Here is a 17,500-nt window from a genome sequence, read left to right on the forward strand (position 1 = left end):
ATGGAGATCTAAGACACAGAACCATTGTGACTGCAGACAGAGGGTCCATGCGGAGCTTCAACAGAAGCCAACCGCCTGAACTGATCCAGCTGTGACCAGGGTCAGGAACTGAGGACCGTAGTCCAGCTGTGACCAGGGTCAGGAACTGAGGACCGTAGTCCAGCTGTGACCAGGGTCAGGACAGGACTGTAGTCCAGCTGTGACCAGGGTCAGGAACTGAGACCGTAGTCCAGCTGTGACCAGGGTCAGGAACTGAGGACCGTAGTCCAGCTGTGACCAGGGTCAGGAACTGAGGACCGTAGTCCAGCTGTGACCAGGGTCAGGAACAGGACTGTAGTCCAGCTGTGACCAGGGTCAGGATGAGAGGACTGTAGTCCAGCTGTGACCAGGGTCAGGAACAGGACTGTAGTCAGCTGTGACCAGGGTCAGGAACTGAGGACCGTAGTCCAGCTGTGACCAGGGTCAGGAACAGGACTGTCCAAACTGAGGGTCAGTAAATCTGAGACTGAAACAACACACACACACACACACACACACACACACACACACACACCACCACCACGTTCTCATTGCTTGGCCTTCTTCAGGATGGTGCCCACCGCCGATATGACGGTGGTCTTGGTTCCGCTGGCGGTGGTCGTCACGGAGACCACCCCGGGGATGGGCCCCGCCGCCGGGGAGCAGCGGAGGCTGGGCCACGGTCACCGGAACCGCAGAGTCCCACTTGCTCTTCCTCTTCTGAGCCTCGGCTGGAGGAAGAGGAGGAGGAGGAGGAGGAAGAGGAGGAAGAGGAGACACGGAAACAAGGTCAGAGGGGGAGTAGGAGAGCCGGGTTCGTGATTCGGATTGAGTCTCGAGGTTCCTCATGCTTGACTTCTGGCCATCGCTGCAGATCTGGCCACTTTGTTGTGATTATGGAGAACAACGAGACCAATGAAGGCACAACCTCATTCAACGTCAAAGGTTCATTCACAAAGTGAGGCAAGCCAATAGGTGCCAGAAAGTCAAGCTCTACGGTGCCAGAGAGTCAAGCTCTAAGGTGCCCGAGAGTCAAGCTCTAAGGTGCCCGAGAGTCAAGCTCTAAGGTGCCCGAGAGTCAAGCTCTAAGGTGCCCGAGAGTCAAGCTCTAAGGTGCCCGAGAGTCAAGCTCTAGGTGCCCGAGAGTCCGGCTCTAAGGTGCCAGTGAGCCGGCTCTGAGGTGCCAGAGAGTCCTCTCTAAGGTGCCCGAGAGACCGGCTCTAAGGTGCCAGAGAGTCCTCTCTAAGGTGCCCGAGAGTCAAGCTCTAGGTGCCCGAGAGTCAAGCTCTAAGGTGCCAGAGAGTCAAGCTCTAAGGTGCCAGAGAGTCCTCTCTACGGTGCAGATCTCCCCGCTCTAAAGGCCTTAGTATCAGTCGGTGTACACCAGGAGTCCTCACCTGTGGCCGTGGTGCTGGTGGCGCTGGAGGCCAGGCGGCCAGGGCAGCCGTGTTGGCGGCAATGGTGCCCTTTTTGGTGCCAGTCACAAACTCAATCTTGGGAAAGAGGCCAGGAAACAAAAGGAACAACAAGAGTATTTATGGACAGCTGTCAGCGCTGAGGGTGTGGCGAGACGCGCCACGACCATGTGCGACTGGTTATTGTTGCCGATTGGAAGCAGCGGCAGCCGTGAACATCTACGGACACACGCATAGTTCATATTGTGAATGTTGAGGACACATCGAGCCCTGGGAGAGGTGACTCACGTGGAGTTCCTCTACCGGCCTATAGGGGACTCGCGGTGGTTGGTTGTAGAAAGACCCGCCACCATTCTAAGTCAATGGGGAGAAATTGGTTTCATTGTCTCAGCACAAAGTGAATACATGGTTGTCTTGATCGGTCAGGATCTCAGCTGGTTGAATATTAAGGAGACTCCATTCCATTCCCACCCACAATGTGCCGAATAGAAATCCTCCCTGCTCTCAGGCAACGGTAGTGCAAATGTACAGCTCCACAACGGCTGTCTGTAAACCAGCGGGTGACGTTAGAGAGTGACACTACGTCTGTACTTTGTTACGGTCTATGGTGCATGACTCATTTTAGTCTTGGTGTAGGCCACCATTTAGTGCAGGTTCACAAAAAACGAAAGCCTCCCACCGCTGGGCCTTGGTAACCCAGCCTGCGCTGGAGCCCTCTGAACCAACGTGCGTGAACATGCCACTGGTGCAAAGATCCCCCGACAGCCCTGTATGTGGACCGCCCCGGTTCTGGTCCCCCGTCATCATGAACAGTCAGCGGAAGTGAGGCTGGCCTCACCGGTGACCTGTTCACGCACGTTACTCGCCAAGCTCCAATAGGAATGTGCTTATGGGAGGATGATGATGGTGCAGGGATGGGATTGAGAGGTATCACAGGGAGTGGTGCAATGGTTTTGAAACTCACTGCGTGATGCACACTGAGTTTCATTACCATAGCAACACCCCCCCCCCCCCCCCCCCCCCCCCCCGATTCCTCAATCCCAATCCGATTGGGGGATTGAAGTTGGAGAGTAAACGACACACACACACACACACACACACACACACACACCTTGTGCTGCCGTCACAAAGGCTGGTATTTGGCAAGTCGGTGCCTTCTATGCGCGTGCGTCATAACAACAGAGCATCGAAGGCAGCTGGTGGAGACTTGCCCCCCCCCCCTGACGCAGACGCAGGAGCTGTTGACTCCTGCGGGGTTCAGCAGACTGGTCTCACCTTTGTTCGGTCCTTCCTGGCCTTCTCCATTTTGTCCATCTCCACCTTTTGGGCTTTAGCTGTGGGTTGGAAGCAGGGAATTAGAGGCTGTACAATCACATGTACAGAAACTTCTTTATGTCAGTTGGGGGGGAGAGGGGGGGGGGGGGGTGGGTCCACTCACCGAGGGCCTCGTAGTAGGAGTCTTCCGACCAGCCGTGGGGGTCGAACATGTCCTTGGGGTAGTTGGTCCCCAGCTCGTCGATGCCACAGAACTGGATCAGCTTCTCGTAGATACTGAGGAGAAAGAGCAAGCGTTCGACGTCAGTTGAGGAGGCCCTCGACAGTGGGTGATTTACAGCCAACATCTGCAGTCGGTCTGTGTTTGGGAGGGGAGGAGGAAGATGAACGGTCTTGCTTCAGTGTTGATCGTGAGAGAATGTAGGGAGAGAATGCTAATGGTGTTTGAATGTGCTGCCATGTCGGTTCCCAAAGCATTGTGCTCTCAGGGCGTGTCGTCCGGTTCCAAGTTGGGTACCTGGGGTTTCCTGAACTCCTTCTTCTTCTGGATGTGGTTGTTGGTGTCGAAGCTTCCTGCAGCTTCCTCTCGTACAGCTTGCAGATCTTCTCCTGGGGGGGGGGGGGGGGGGGTCATATCAATCAAGATATGATCGGGAGAACGCGTCGGAGCCAAGCATCAAGATCAGACAAGGCCTCGGCACCGGTTGGTTGGCTTAAACGCAACATAACACGTTAGTGGTTGTTTCTTCGACAGGACCAAAATAGACGCACATACATGTGTGTATAGGGCCCCGGGAGACGGCCAGAGTGAATGAAGCCATTGTGCAGCCTGGGTTTCTGATAGGCCCGGGAAGTATTTGACAAGTAGGTTCGAACCACAAGGGCCTGGCCCAACAACTGGAGCAGTCCAGCTGTGGAATCCACCGAGACGGATGGAGATATATGGGGAACTGATGAATGGTATGGGGAGTTAGCAATGGGGTCAGGTACCCAAGTAGTGGGTTCACAGGGTCCTGTGAACCTGGGTTTTTTTACTGTACAGTTGTACGAATAATCGTTCAATCGAAAGAATAAGCTGCATTCGCCATGTTGTGGTTGGGTCAGAATGCTCAATTATGCAATGATTGGCTGAATAGTGTTCTAATTATTTGAACGCAAAGTTCAATCAAACAAAACCCTTTAGCCTGAACATTTCTTATCACATCCACTCCCCGTCGGTGTCACCTCCGTCCTGGCCCCTCCACCCTTACTCCACATCACCTACGCCCTGAAGGCAGGGCTTTGAGGGGTGAATCAGTAGCCCAGGTGTGCGTGCGCATGTAGCAAAGCAAACATTCTGTGTGCAAATCAGCTGCTCTCCCTCGGTGACTAACTGTCCCCAGTCAACCTCCCACCGGTTTTCCAAAAAAACTGCAGTCCTGCCTTAATGGCTCAGAGAGAGATTGAGCAAGACTAGCCTGCAGCCGGAGGGCTTGAACAGTGGCAAGCCAAGACGGATGGAGATGAGGTGAAGCTGAAACGATATGGTAAGACGATAACGGGTCATACTATAGCAGGGTTTCCCCACAGCACTTTACAGCAACACGCGCCTGCCCCCTTAACGTTGTCAAAAGATTCTTGTATAGATACAATTCTTCGACTGGTCTTGTTTCAGTTTTTATTTTGACAATGTTGTTCAGTATTTTTTTCTTTTTTTAATTCGTACAGTTAAAATTGCAAATTAATTCACTGATCTTGTTCCAGGAGTTATTTTAAAAAGCTTCTTATTTATTAATTATATATTATTAGTATTTAGTGTTTAATAGGGCCCGACCGATATTGATTTTTGAGTGCCGATGCCGATTATTTTCAGAGAAAAATTACAATTACGATTTAATCGGCCAAACAAAAAAAAAAAAAAAAAAGCATATAAAACGTAGTTTTTGATACCTTAAATATACTTTAAACACTTTTGACTAATATTTGAATTGAATGCAGAACCTTTGAGTGTTTTAGAATACATTTACAGTCAAAAATTAGTGTAATTTAAAATGTAAAATAAATAACTAACTCCCAATGTGCTGCGCTCGTGAGCAGTGACCAACACGTGCGTGCTGAGCAGTATGGTCTCACCGTTAGAGTCTACAGTATAACAAATTAACATGGCCTGGGACCTAAAGAAAAACAGGCACAACATGCTCAAACAACGCGTCTTGTGTACATTGGTGAGGTGAGCGCGCAGCTGCCTGAGCGAGCGTGCTTTCATGTTGTACGGTAAAATTCTATCTCCTCTTTTTTACTCCAGCTAAAGTTGTTAGTTAGCTAGGTGAGTAGGAGCGCAATCTGCAGGATACTAAGCGCAATAACATTTCTAAAAAAACAAAACAAAAAAAAAAACGGTTGTAATCGGCGTCTTTTTGGCAGATGTCGATTATTTTCAAAAAGGCTATAATCGGCCGATTAAATCGGCAGGCCGATGAATCGGTCGGGCCCTAGTGTTTAATAAATAATAGATGATTGTAGTACCATGACCGGTTCCCCGGTACGTTTGTTAATGAATGAAGTGTGTGCGTGCAGTTTATTTCCTCCTGGAAGCCGTCGACGGTGGTTGCAGAACATAGAGTTCTCTATCGCTCATCAGAGGACCAGCGATTCAAGCAGGGCGGGGCACACCGGGCAGAGACAGGTATCAACCCAGTCCCACAGACCAGTGACACGCCTAGGTCTGCCCCGGGAGATGGGTTCACACCATGGAAACCGTTCAACAACACTGAAGATAAAACGGCATCAACAACAACTTTATAGGCCCCTATTGAGACGGTGGAGGTGGTGAAGTAGGGTAGTTTGATTGCGTAGCCACACATATCCTGTGATCTTGAAAATGAAGGAAGTGAAAATGTGAACAGTCGACAATAAACTTATATCGTCTTTATGACGTCATTATCCAATGGTATCACTTTATTGCAGTCTACTATCAAGCTTTACTTGTCTTGGCTCGGACACGTCTGGAAACGCCCTGATTATGGCCATCAGGGCTAGCCCAAAGACATGCATTATAGGGGATATCGTTTGGGTTGGGATCCAAATCCTAGTCTGGTGATTTGGGGGTCTGAGGGATCAGGAGATGAAGCGGGTTGGCTGGTAACCGGAAGGTTCCCGTCGGTGTGTGAATGTACAGGTGAATGTTTGGCAACATCGAAAAGCACTTTGAGTGGCAACTGGTTAGAAAAGCGCTGAATAAATGCAGTCCATTTACCGGTCCTCACTAATCCCATGCCTAGTCTGGTGATCCGGGGGTCTGGCGGCTACCTGACCTGACCTGACCGGCACCAGGCCCCCCACAACCCAGGGGGGCTCACCTGTAAGTGGCTGGGGCAGCGACCGGCCGGCTCCGAGGGAATCCGGATCTTGTCCGGCGACATGTTCCTCACTTTCTCAGAGAAGAGCGCTGGACGGAGATAAGAGAGAGAGAGAGAGAGAGAGAGAGAGAGAGAGAGAGGACGGCGATAAAATCGATGAACATTCACACATCAAGTCCACATTAAATTCTACAGCCTGCAGTAACAACGCGTTTCGGTCTTACAGGGCGATGCGGAGCAGAGTTCAGCTCAGAGCAGACCAGTGAAATCCACTGTGCTGGTCGAGTGCCAAGCGGGCATTCTTAAAAACAGAGCGAGGGGGGGAGGGGGGGGGGGGGGGGGACTCTGGGGGAACAGCTTTAAGGAGACTCAGTCCACGGAGATCGGTATGCAGCAGCAACATTGCACCCGTTATGGTTATTGTGTTGATAATCGGCTCCAGAGTGATTTAACACACAGTGCGACTGCAGCACGACAACGCACAACAGAACATTCCCTGTGTGCTCCGCAAAGGCCACGCCTTGGGCTTCTTAAAAGACCCCCACCGGGAACACACAGCGCTTTATTGACAGAGAGAGAGGCGGCTCACATCATCACTGGGACTATGGGGTCCCTGGGGGGAGAGTGTTGAAATGAAGACAGAGAGCGGGAGACAGAGAGCAAACGAGTGCGCAAGGAATGGAGGAGAGGGGAGAGAGGGAGGAGAGGGAGGGAGGAGAGGAAAGGGGAGAGAGGGAGGAGAGGAGAGAGAGGGAGGAGAGAGGGAGGATAGGGGAGAGAGGGAGGATAGGAGGGAGAGAGGGAGGATAGGAGGGAGAGAGGGAGGATAGGGGGGAGAGAGGGAGGATAGGGGGGAGAGAGGGAGGATAGGGGGGAGAGAGGGAGGATAGGGGGGAGAGAGGGAGGATAGGGGGGAGAGAGGGAGGATAGGGGGGAGAGAGGGAGGATAGGGGAGAGAGAGGGAGGAGAGGGAAGGAGGAGAGGGGAGAGAGGGAGAAGAGGGAGAAGAGGGGAGAGAGGGAGCCCGGCGGGCAGGGCGGGGCTGCTGTCGAGACTTGTCAGAGGGGAGGCTCCCCTGCCTCACCCTTCTTCAGTCTCCACATGTTAATTCTTGACTCCCAATTCTTCTCCGCTTTGCTTTCTCTGACCGCGGGCCAGGCATTCCTCCGCGTCACTGCAGCGTCAATCTCTGGGTAAACAGTGTGTGTGTGTGTGTGTGTGTGTGTGTGTGTGTGTGTGTGTGTGTGTGTGTGTGTGTGTGTGTGTGTGTGTGTGTGTGTGTGTGTGTGTGTGTGTGTGTGTGTGTGTGTGTGTGTGTGTGTGTGTTTTCCAGCTTGCATTTTTAAAGACGCATGCATGTCGACGAGTCCGAACTCGGTTGAAAGGGAGAGCTTTCTCGTCAATGCATTATCATAGATTAAGGGTTAACGGCGGTATACTGCGATGCCGTCGTCGGTGGCGGCGAGGTGACCCGGCGCTGTGTTCTATGGGCCTACGTCCTGCCCTGTGTGCCTACGTCCGATGCCGTGAGTCTACGCGACTCCAGGCTGACCTTTCAGTCACATGTCTCAGGGGTCAGACCCCGTAGACCTCGGCCTCTCTCCAGCCCCCAACACGAGCCCCGGGTGGATACGGACCCTCGCATGGGAGAACGTCTCGAGAACGTCTTTGCACCAACAAGACATGAAGCTGGAAGGCCTGTCAGCAGAGAGCCTCCACCAGAAGGACGGGGGAAAGGTGTGTCCCCACCTTGACAGACACACACACACACACACACACACAGTGTGCCTGTGCATACGTGTGTGGTTTAAGTCACATACGTATGCAGAGAGCATATGAGGTACAGTACAGAATCTCCACGAGGATAATTATTCCTGGAGTATGGTGACACGCGCGCACACACACACACACACACACACGAAGGTGTATGGAAACGCATGTACACACATCGTACACCGCGCTATACAGAGCACACAGAAGAAACCTCCGCCTCAGGCCATACTAATAGAACATTAGGGAGAGGGGAAGAGACGGAACCTGCATGGGCAGGTTGACGTGAGTCACGGGGAGCTCAGCGCCTTATTAGACTGTCAGATAGACACTGAAACATGCATACACAGTCACAAAATACCAAAATTACATATGGCGGTTGCAAAGAAGAACAAGAAACCATGCGAGACAAAGTTGGTTTGGATAAGGGGAAGCCCTATAATCCCAACTCACCACGAAAAGCTTTAGCGGGAATTAGTGTGGGAGATGTTTATGATTTCATTGCTTTGTCTTCACGCCCCTGTCCCAGACCACACGTCCAGAGTGACTCACGGAGGTACAAAGGACCCTTTGAAAACCGCTGATCGCAGTATCTTCGATTAATTTATCTACACACAACTTGTAAACCTGTAAAATGTAACCACTTTATTTTAACCTTGGGCTATGATGGCGGTGACTCACTCAGTGATCAAGAGTGCAGCTCCAGACATGACCATTGTTGAGGGTCAACTCTGACGACGAATAAAGCTTTGAAACGTTTTAAGAAGGGAGTTCAGACCGACACGTTGCGTTGTCAGAGCCAAGGGAGCGGCCCAGCCCTGATCCTCAGTAAACATAACCTCGGGTTACAAAACATGATCACCAGGTTGGTCGGGAGTGTGCCGAACTTCATGCCGGAATTCAACGTTTAAAAACGGACAAGGCCACTCAGAACCCTTCACAGAGCTTAACGACCCTCTAAACGAGCACTGATTGGGGGTGGGGCTGAACCAATCAAAACGTGCCAGCTGTCCTTCTCGGAACGACCTCGAGTCTGGCGGCAGACAGATGTGGCCCGGGGGTCTGGCGGTCGGGGTCAAGCCGGCCACAGAGAGAGGCTGTGTCCACTCCGTCGGGGAGGGGACAATGACCAGCGTTCAGCCTGCTGGTGGGGGCTCCTCGGCCAGAGAGAGGGGGTGACATTTACAGACGGATGGCAGGGCCCAGCGCAGCGGCAGGAATGCCAAAGGCCTCGTTTCCCCGACGACCGTGAGTCAGAGACTGGTCAACCGGGTGAAGAGTCTAAGAGTCCCGCGCCAATGACCTTTTACTATGGCTATGGGTGTCAAAATAAAAATGAGTCCATTCAGGTGCTCGGGAAAGGACTCTTGGACAGAAAAGGGCGTTTTTGGTAGGTATGGGGGCATCATCATCATCAGGGAGACAAACAGGTGTGTTTTTGTCCCGCCAACATGGCTTTCCTGAGAGATCTTCATCAGAACATCGTCCCTTCTTGTTATTGTGAACGGTGTGGACATGCACCAACTGGAACTGAACTGGGTGTCCCTTATTCCAGGTCTCCTCCCTGCTCCAACACATCCTTTGTAACCAACACTAAACTCTAATCGCCAATCCACGGCAGCAAATTATTGCATCAATCCGCCTTCAAGATAGGTTGATTCATTCAGAACACCACGTCCATGCATGCACGTCGACGACAAATATGGGCACACGGCACAACTCCCCAAAATGGAACAGACACCGTGAATGAGTAATGGATGCGGTTCCGTTTTCTGCACCAGGCAGCGTGCTGCAGGGTTAAACAACAGTGTGGTTCAAGCCCTTATGACGGCGTACACGAGGGCCGCTCCCCGGCTCACTCACGTCCTGTACACTCACCTGTGGTGTGCACTATCTGCTCATGAATCACAAGAGCCATTGAAAACGCCACCCTCATAAAAATCTATCATTAAGCATATGGTGATTAGACGCGACGGGGCAATTTACCTTAAATAAATCATGGGGGTGGCGATTTATTACGGGGGAACATACTGTGGGTGGGTATTAGGGCCTGATGCTGGCAGCTCAGGTGTGCTCATGAGGAAACCCAGGTGTGTGTGAGTCGGCAAAGGACTACTTGTGCGGGTGTGTGTTGTACTCACCGACAAGCTCGTGAGGGTTCTTCTTCTCTGCTTCTGGGATCTCCTGTGAAGCAGCGGAAAGGAGAGAATATAGATGAGGAGGACAGTAAAAATGACGGAGAGAAGGAGCATTGGTATTCTGCTGGCTCACTGGACACACACACACACACACACACACACACACACACACACACACACACACACCTTTCTGGAATTATAAAATGGGGGCCTGTTGGAAGTAGAGGGGCTAATGAAACTTTACACAGAGAGCATGAGAGCTCGGTTCGTACACACAATGGACACACACATAACAGTAAATAACCAGCCAGAGTCTGGGGTATTCTAAAGGTAAAGCCATCAAACGAATAAGGAAAAGGGGCTCGGAGGGGGGTGGGCGTGGTCTAAAATATGGGCCTGCTTTGCTGGCACCAAAACCGGTCGAGAAGAATAGCCACAGAGCTCCTATTCACTGGCACGGCATCACACAAAAGCCGTCACCTAGCAACCACACAGACACTTCAGAGATTCGCCCCGCTGCCGGCCAATGCCTGTTGAGGAATGAGAAGGGGGGGGGGGGGGCGAGTGTGTGGAGGAGTGGTCGCCCCCTAGTGGAAAGAGACAGTGTTGCGAACTTCATCCCTTTCAACCAAAGCAATGCCGCATTCTCACACGCGATTATACACCAAGAACTAGTGAGGAAACTAAAGTAAGGAGTGCATGTTTCTCAGAGTGGGGTGAAGAGCTCTCCTGCTCGCAGAGAAACTTGGGCTGGAGAGGAGGTATCCTGAGTCACGACGCTCACCTACCAACCTAATACTCACATCGATCGCAATAAATACAGCCCCACTGGGAGGCAGCCGGGGAAGAGCTCGCAACATATTATCAACCGGCTCTCATCACTCCAACAAATGTTATCTTTTCGGCTGTTATACATTAACTAACTTAGACTTTATTTTTAATTTGTATTTCCGGATAGTTTAATCATTAAAAAAAAAAAAAAAAAAAAAAAGGCACAAAAACAGGAAGATGATGAGCTGGATATCTAGTGGCGACCACGCACACATACCAATGCCTCGAATAAGATGCAGCAGAGTGGTGAGAGATTTCCCCAGATCCTCTTGAGGGTGGCATAGAAATAAGGTTTAGCATTGCTGTGTGATACATCGGCGACAGATCCAGAAGGGGGAATTAGTCTGGCTAAATCTGGGTGTTTAACTCAACTGTGCTCTCTCCAGGGTTCTGGAGGATAAATGAACGGCAAAGGGGCCCAGTGTGCCGCTGTTATTAATGTTCCTCTGAGTGGATCGGGAGAGATGCACTGCTGTGCTCCGTCATCCCTTTCCAAATTCACGGCCATCTTCTCCTCGCTTCCCCCTAAATGCTGAGTCAACGTGAGGGTGATTTACCCCTCGTTTCTGTATATCGCCGGCCCCCCCGGCCATCCTACAGATTGAGCTTGGCAGCAGCTGCTCTGAGTAAACCCTCTGCTGAGGTTTCGCCAGTGGCCCGTAATAACTCAAAGTCCACAGAAGCAGGGGACGGGGGATAGACCAGTGGAGAGATCCATCTTCCTGTGATCTTAATGAAGGTTCACACCGCACACAAACTGAAAAGGTCATAGTCGAGTCATATATAAAGATGTGCTTTTTATTAATCTCCGACAGGAAGTTCAGGAAAAGTCTCCAACAAAAAAATATTTTTTAATGTTTTCATTCCTTTTACGACAACTGGCGGTAGGTTTATTGAACTATGGGTATGATCCTTCTTCTTACAACGTGCTTTAATGACGTGCACTATGAGTCAACTGAACTTCTGTTCAAAACTATTCAAAATAATGCCAAAAGAAAGAAACCCACACACCAACCAACCCACCCAGAATATCCCTTCTTCCTTCAGCAAAGGTGTCAAAAACGTAGGAAAATGTACATTGTACTAAAGGATACTCAAAAAGCTCCAGATTCAGCTACTTAACTCCAGCCACAACCCGGCTGACAAGGTCAGAACTTGGCACCAATTTGAACAAGTGGCAGCTTGCTTGGGTCATATTCTACGTTTGCCATGAAGCTAAATTCATTAAAGTGTAAAACAGTATTGGCACCGTTTCAGGTGCCTTCAGAAGAGCTGGACGTCATTGCCGGTGGCTCTTGGTGAGTGTCCAGGGGGGCTTTTGACAGTGTAAGGACCTCTATTAAAAACAATGGTTTCACATTTACAGCACATTGTGTGCCGATGTGTGCGAGGATACTTCTACTGTGCCTATTCACTTATCACCCTGTCAAACTCTTTATTGGACGGAGACGAACGGGAAACGTTGGCGACACACAACGCACACACACAAACAAACACACACACAAATCGCAGCACATGAATCTGGCACCAGAAAACCCGACTGCCCAAATATGCCCTCTCCTGCCATTGTGTCTGCTTGTTTGACCAGTGACTCACACCCAAACACACCTTAGTGACCCGTACCAGTTAGTCCCAACAGCACGCTGGTAAACTGCAGTACACAGCGTTGCAGGAGGGCCAGGCACAGAGATTCCTCTCTGTGCCTGCAGGAAAAGCATATGTATAGCTAGAATACGCTAATAACCCTACCTCAGAAGAGGTTGAAATATAAACCATACTGCACTGCAGAACCTCGGCTTATCAATTAGACTTAAACTACCAGTCCCTTTGGAGCTCAGTTTGTGTGCTTGCTAGGGAATTAAGAAAGATGTTCTCATGCCCACAGCACCACCTAGTGGTATGAATCCAAACCGCATGTCCGGACTTCAGGCTTAAAACCTTGCCAGCATTTCACCTGTGGTTAGTGATGTTAAACAATGAAGTGGAGGAAATGAATCCTGTACACACCGAGTCTGGGACGCTGGCCAAGTACAAATTGTACAGCAATAGGATGGGGGGGGGGCTCACATACCTTCACATCGTCCGCATCCTTCCCCTCGTCCGATTCCTCTATTTCCTACAGAAACAGAATGGCCATTGAAAACATTGTATTCCATCCCATTGCATCAAGTGTAGTCTTTCAAAAGGGAGAACAAACATGTACTAACACGAACACGTTAAATGACGACGTTCAGGAGGAAAGATCACATCGGTCAATAGCGTTTTCAGACCATATCCTCTATTCACTTGAATGTAATAACATTTAATGCATTTGGTTACATTCTGTAGTGCTATGCAGACTTTCAGAAAGAACCAACCATTTCAAAGTTACGGTCTCAATTAGGGATGCACCGAATTTTCGACCACCAAAACTGTTCGGCCGAAAATGGCCCTTTTATCACCGAAACAACACGGCCGAAACAAAAAGCGCGGCCAGCACACGCTTGTCTGGATAAGCGCCAATATGTCTGCGGTGTGGACGTTTTTCAATGTTTCTGAGAGAGACCCACGTATAGCGATTTGCAAAAATTGTAATGCCTTGATTTTAATGAAGTTAATACACAGTCATAGCCATAAATGCAATGGTACTAGGGTTGCCGCGGTGTGGACATTTTCACACCGAGTAATGAACACCGGTATTACCGAGTATAAACGGTATAAACTTTGAAACTAGGTCAACCGCCATCTGCTCCGTCAACTCTCAATTACAATTACAATTAGGGCATTTGGCAGACGCTTTTATCCAAAGCGACTTATCGGTTAATACACACATTGACACAAAAAGCTCTGTGCGCCTCCGGATGGCCGTAGCGCGGGGAGCTCTCGTAGGGACTGGGCTTCGCAGGGTTTGGTTACCGGCGTTACTATGGTTACCGGTCTTGTGTGTTCCAACGCTTTATTAGGCCTAAAAAAAAAAAAATTTGGTTCCTGTTGGTTGTCAGTTGAGGGCATGGGTAGGTAGGGAATTTATTTTATTTTTTTATTTTATTTTTTCCAGCGGCAGCGAATGATAGGTAGGTTGTTTTCATTTAAAAACGAGAAAATTCGCTCATCCTTGTACAGAATGAAGAGGTGCTGTACCAAAACGTAATTATAGTTTGCATAAAAAAAATATATATTTATTTATTTATTTATTTTTTATAAAGCTCATAAAATAATTTGGGTCGCACATGAATTGACAGGGTCGGTCGGAAACCGGAACCAAACAAAAAAAATTTTTAGGCCTTAGGTAGCCTATCTATTAGGTTTTTATATTTATTTTTTTAATGTAAAAACACATCAAAAATAAAACAGTGCAAAGACAAACTGCCAAACCTTTTATTTTAATCAAATAGGCCTAAAGATGACAGCGAGTTTTTTTTTTATTACTGGAAAAAATAAATAAAAAGTAACTGTGTTGGCCTCAACACTGGTGATACCATATACCGCGGCAACTCAATAACTGGCATAATAATTTATTTCGGTTTTCGGCCTTGGTTTCCTCATTTTCGATTTTAGTTTCGGCCAAGAATTTTCATTTTGGTGCATCCCTATGTATTATTTTCTCTGCTGTTCTAAAAGCCTGTATCGAGGCCCTTACACGCAACGTATAGTGACGGTTCTACCACAGTATGGGTAACCAATTTAAACTGGGGAGAAGCCTGAGTGTCTGATAAACAGTTGAATGATATGGAAAGAAAGACACTCACAGAGTGACGGGAGCTTTCTCCGCTCTCCTCATCTTCAGATGGGCCCTTCTCTGGGTCTTCTACCCGGCTGATGTCATCTTCTCCGTAGCTGGCGGAGACGAGACCTCCCCATCGGTCCTCTGTTCCTAATGGGGAGGAAGGAGGACAGCGAGATTGGATCAATATTCTGGTCAAGAGTCAATCATAGGAAAGCCGGCGTGTTGAAATGCGTTAGTTTTCAATGTGAACCGGGCTTGTGCATCCGAAGGCATCAGCGCAACCAAAAATAAATTTGGTTGGCCATTTCAAAAGGACTCAAAGAGAGTTGTAGCGAGGTAACGCCCTAAATAAACGTAAATGTAGCGTATCGTAGGCTAACCAAGAGAAACACTGAGGCAGTTTCAAACACAAAAAGTTGGTAGTCATGTTGTCTCTTCCTTGTTTAGTTGCAATGACATGTCCTTATGGGGAAACATCTTTGTGCTGAACGCAGTTGCGTTTCTCATCCAAAACGTGTTAGAGAATAATTTTCATTAACTCAAGTTACAGTCTATATTATTTTACATTTACAGTACCTAAAAAACACTACAAAATGGCGGAGCAACGCCACCAAATACTATGATGATTAATGAGGGTTACAACAAGGCCATATATCGTTAACAATATAGTCATATCTATACTTGAGACAGATTTGTAATAAGGTAAGATAAGATCAAATAAAACTCCATTATTAGAATCAGAACGTCTTTAGAGCAACATGAATGCTATTATAACCATTCTGCGCCTTTTTTTTACTCCATAATTAAATATAATCGTCATTTTATCAAAAAGGTACGAACACAAAGAACGTAGATCAAATCAGATACAGTTAGTTGATGGTTAGTGGATGATGAAGTTACGTGTGTCGGCTAGCTCTGCGGCGGCTAACAACAAGCTTACGTCGGCTATACGAATGACGCGCTGGTTACAACAGCTCGGTTAACTGCGGGAATCTGGACTCGTCTGATAATCATAAACCACACACATGTATGAATGAAATGACACTCACCTGTATCTTCGTCTTCGATGTCAGAATCGGGCTCTGAATCGTCTCCATAATCTGCCAAAGACGAGAGAAGCGAACTCTTCTTTCCGCTCGCCATTGCTAGCACCCGTCGCATAAACGCACTGAGAGTCGCACTGTATGTACGTCACTCAGAGAACAAGGTTGAATGATCACAGTACGCATGCGCGTGGTCACAGCATCCAACATATTTTATAGTAATGGGGGGAATGGACAGTTGATAACAACCAATGTAGTGCAAACATCCTGCAGACACCTTTTATATATTTGTATAATATCCAATTTAAAAGGCCCACCGGTCTCAAATATGTCTTGTTAATAAAATGTTACAGTACAAATATTGAATCTGTAGACAGGGCCTACAAGTTTTTCCCTTTCCCTTTGGTTTATGTGTGTGTGTGTGAGTGTGTGTGTGTGTGTGTGTGTGTGTGTGTGTGTGTGCGTGTGTGTGTGTGTGTGTGTGTGTGTGTGTGTGTGTGTGTGTGTGTGTGTGTGTGTGTGTGTGTGTGTGTGTGTGTGTGTGTGTGAAACAATAAAGGCTATAACACGAACAAGTAAGACTAGTGGCAAAACAACATCATGACACTCTCAGTCAGTACAGTCAGTAACCAAAAGCTTTATTTCGGCCTGTGTTTCTTGTGCAGCATTTTTCTGTCATGTAATAAAGTATAATGTATACCATAAGGGCCTATCTATTGCACTGGAATCATAACATGTACAAAAATGGACACACAAGGAACAAACATCTTTCCTCTCTCAATACCAAGTTTTCTTGGTAATGAGACACACACACGCACAAACCCACACTCACACACACACACGCACGCCGAACGCACGCACGCACACACACGCGCACATACACACACGCACAAACTCTCACTCACACGCACACACACACACACAGACTCACAGACATACACGAAACACAGAGACAAACACACTGAGACACATAAAAAGATACCCTCACAAAGACACACGCACGCACGCACGCACGCACGCACGCACGCACGCACGCACGCACGCACGCACGCACGCACGCACACACGCACACACACACACACACACACACACACACACACACACACACACACACACACACGTCTAAACTAAAGCACTGCGTCCCTGGACTTCTTGCGCTTCCCTTTGGGAGTGCAGCAGCATCCAAAGAGGAAGGCGAACACTGCCAGGGCGAGGATCCCCAGCACAAACACGGCGATCACCGCGGCCCCGGCCAGCGCCCAGGGCTCGGTGTGGAAGCGCTGCACAACAACATCAATCCAGTCCCCTGGGGGGACCACGGCGCCTGGGGCCTCCATGCCCCTGGGTACAGAGAGAGAGAGACGGATGAGGTTATGTTTATCACTGATGTTATCAGGTTTCCTAAAGCAAAAGAGGAACCAAACATTGAGACCAGTCATTGAGACTTCCTGAATGAATAAGGGTTAAATAAAAAATACAGATCTAAACTGTGTCTATGTGTATAGGGCTATTGGTGTAGATTTGTGTGTGCATACAGTAATTTCCATTCGTTTGTGTATGAACAGATTTTCATGAAGCTAGTGCTGACTGAAATAAGCATCAACATGTTAATGTTGGTGTGGCAATCCTTATTTAAATATCACAAACGTTACAATTTCGTGAATCTAATTTCAATCAAATTATTTTAATCCATGAGCTCAACACATGAACAAATAAGATATATTTTACATTTGAAAGCATCTGAGTCCTAATGACACGTGAGGACACAAATAACAATGGTCCCTTATTCTACCAATGTCGCACTGAAGGTAAACGCACCTATTTTCTGCACTATGCTTCTCTGTCTCCTCGTTGGCAGTGGCGGTCCCGTCCTCACGAGCCTGCTTGTAAAGCCAACTTCTTATAACTCAGCAGGAGATAATTTAACAAGATGAAAAAACGTTTACACTCCTTAAGACTCGGAAAA

General features: G+C 48.5%; 1 protein-coding gene and 2 long non-coding RNA genes across 3 annotated transcripts in view; 1 reads left to right on the top strand and 2 right to left on the bottom strand.

Annotated features, from left to right (window-relative positions):
- Positions 1-15,682, bottom strand: part of sap30bp (SAP30 binding protein) — a 15,979-nt gene extending 297 nt beyond the window's left edge. The window contains 12 exon segments of the mRNA XM_060037600.1: positions 1-677; positions 679-749; positions 1,416-1,445; positions 1,478-1,511; positions 2,709-2,767; positions 2,872-2,984; positions 3,226-3,317; positions 6,047-6,135; positions 9,958-10,000; positions 12,857-12,901; positions 14,514-14,638; positions 15,541-15,682. The exon segment at positions 1-677 is cut by the window's left edge and continues 297 nt beyond it. Coding sequence (XP_059893583.1) covers positions 567-677; positions 679-749; positions 1,416-1,445; positions 1,478-1,511; positions 2,709-2,767; positions 2,872-2,984; positions 3,226-3,317; positions 6,047-6,135; positions 9,958-10,000; positions 12,857-12,901; positions 14,514-14,638; positions 15,541-15,652 — 924 coding nt within the window. The 5' untranslated portion in view covers positions 15,653-15,682 and the 3' untranslated portion in view covers positions 1-566.
- On the top strand, positions 791-1,508 carry LOC132446996 (uncharacterized). Its single transcript, XR_009522997.1, has 3 exons — positions 791-1,108; positions 1,199-1,275; positions 1,322-1,508. It is a non-coding gene; the product is annotated as an uncharacterized LOC132446996 (long non-coding RNA).
- Positions 15,683-16,156: 474 nt separating the features above from the next.
- Positions 16,157-17,500, bottom strand: part of LOC132446985 (uncharacterized) — a 2,483-nt gene continuing 1,139 nt past the window's right edge. Inside the window, exons 1-2 of the long non-coding RNA XR_009522979.1 lie at positions 17,353-17,500; positions 16,157-16,875 (exon numbers count right to left, since the gene is read on the bottom strand). The exon at positions 17,353-17,500 is cut by the window's right edge and continues 1,139 nt beyond it. This is a non-coding gene — a long non-coding RNA (uncharacterized LOC132446985). The remainder of the gene's footprint in view (positions 16,876-17,352) is intronic.

Source organism: Gadus macrocephalus, chromosome 18 (genome assembly GCF_031168955.1).
Source record: "Gadus macrocephalus chromosome 18, ASM3116895v1".
NCBI classification, from domain to species: domain Eukaryota; kingdom Metazoa; phylum Chordata; class Actinopteri; order Gadiformes; family Gadidae; genus Gadus; species Gadus macrocephalus.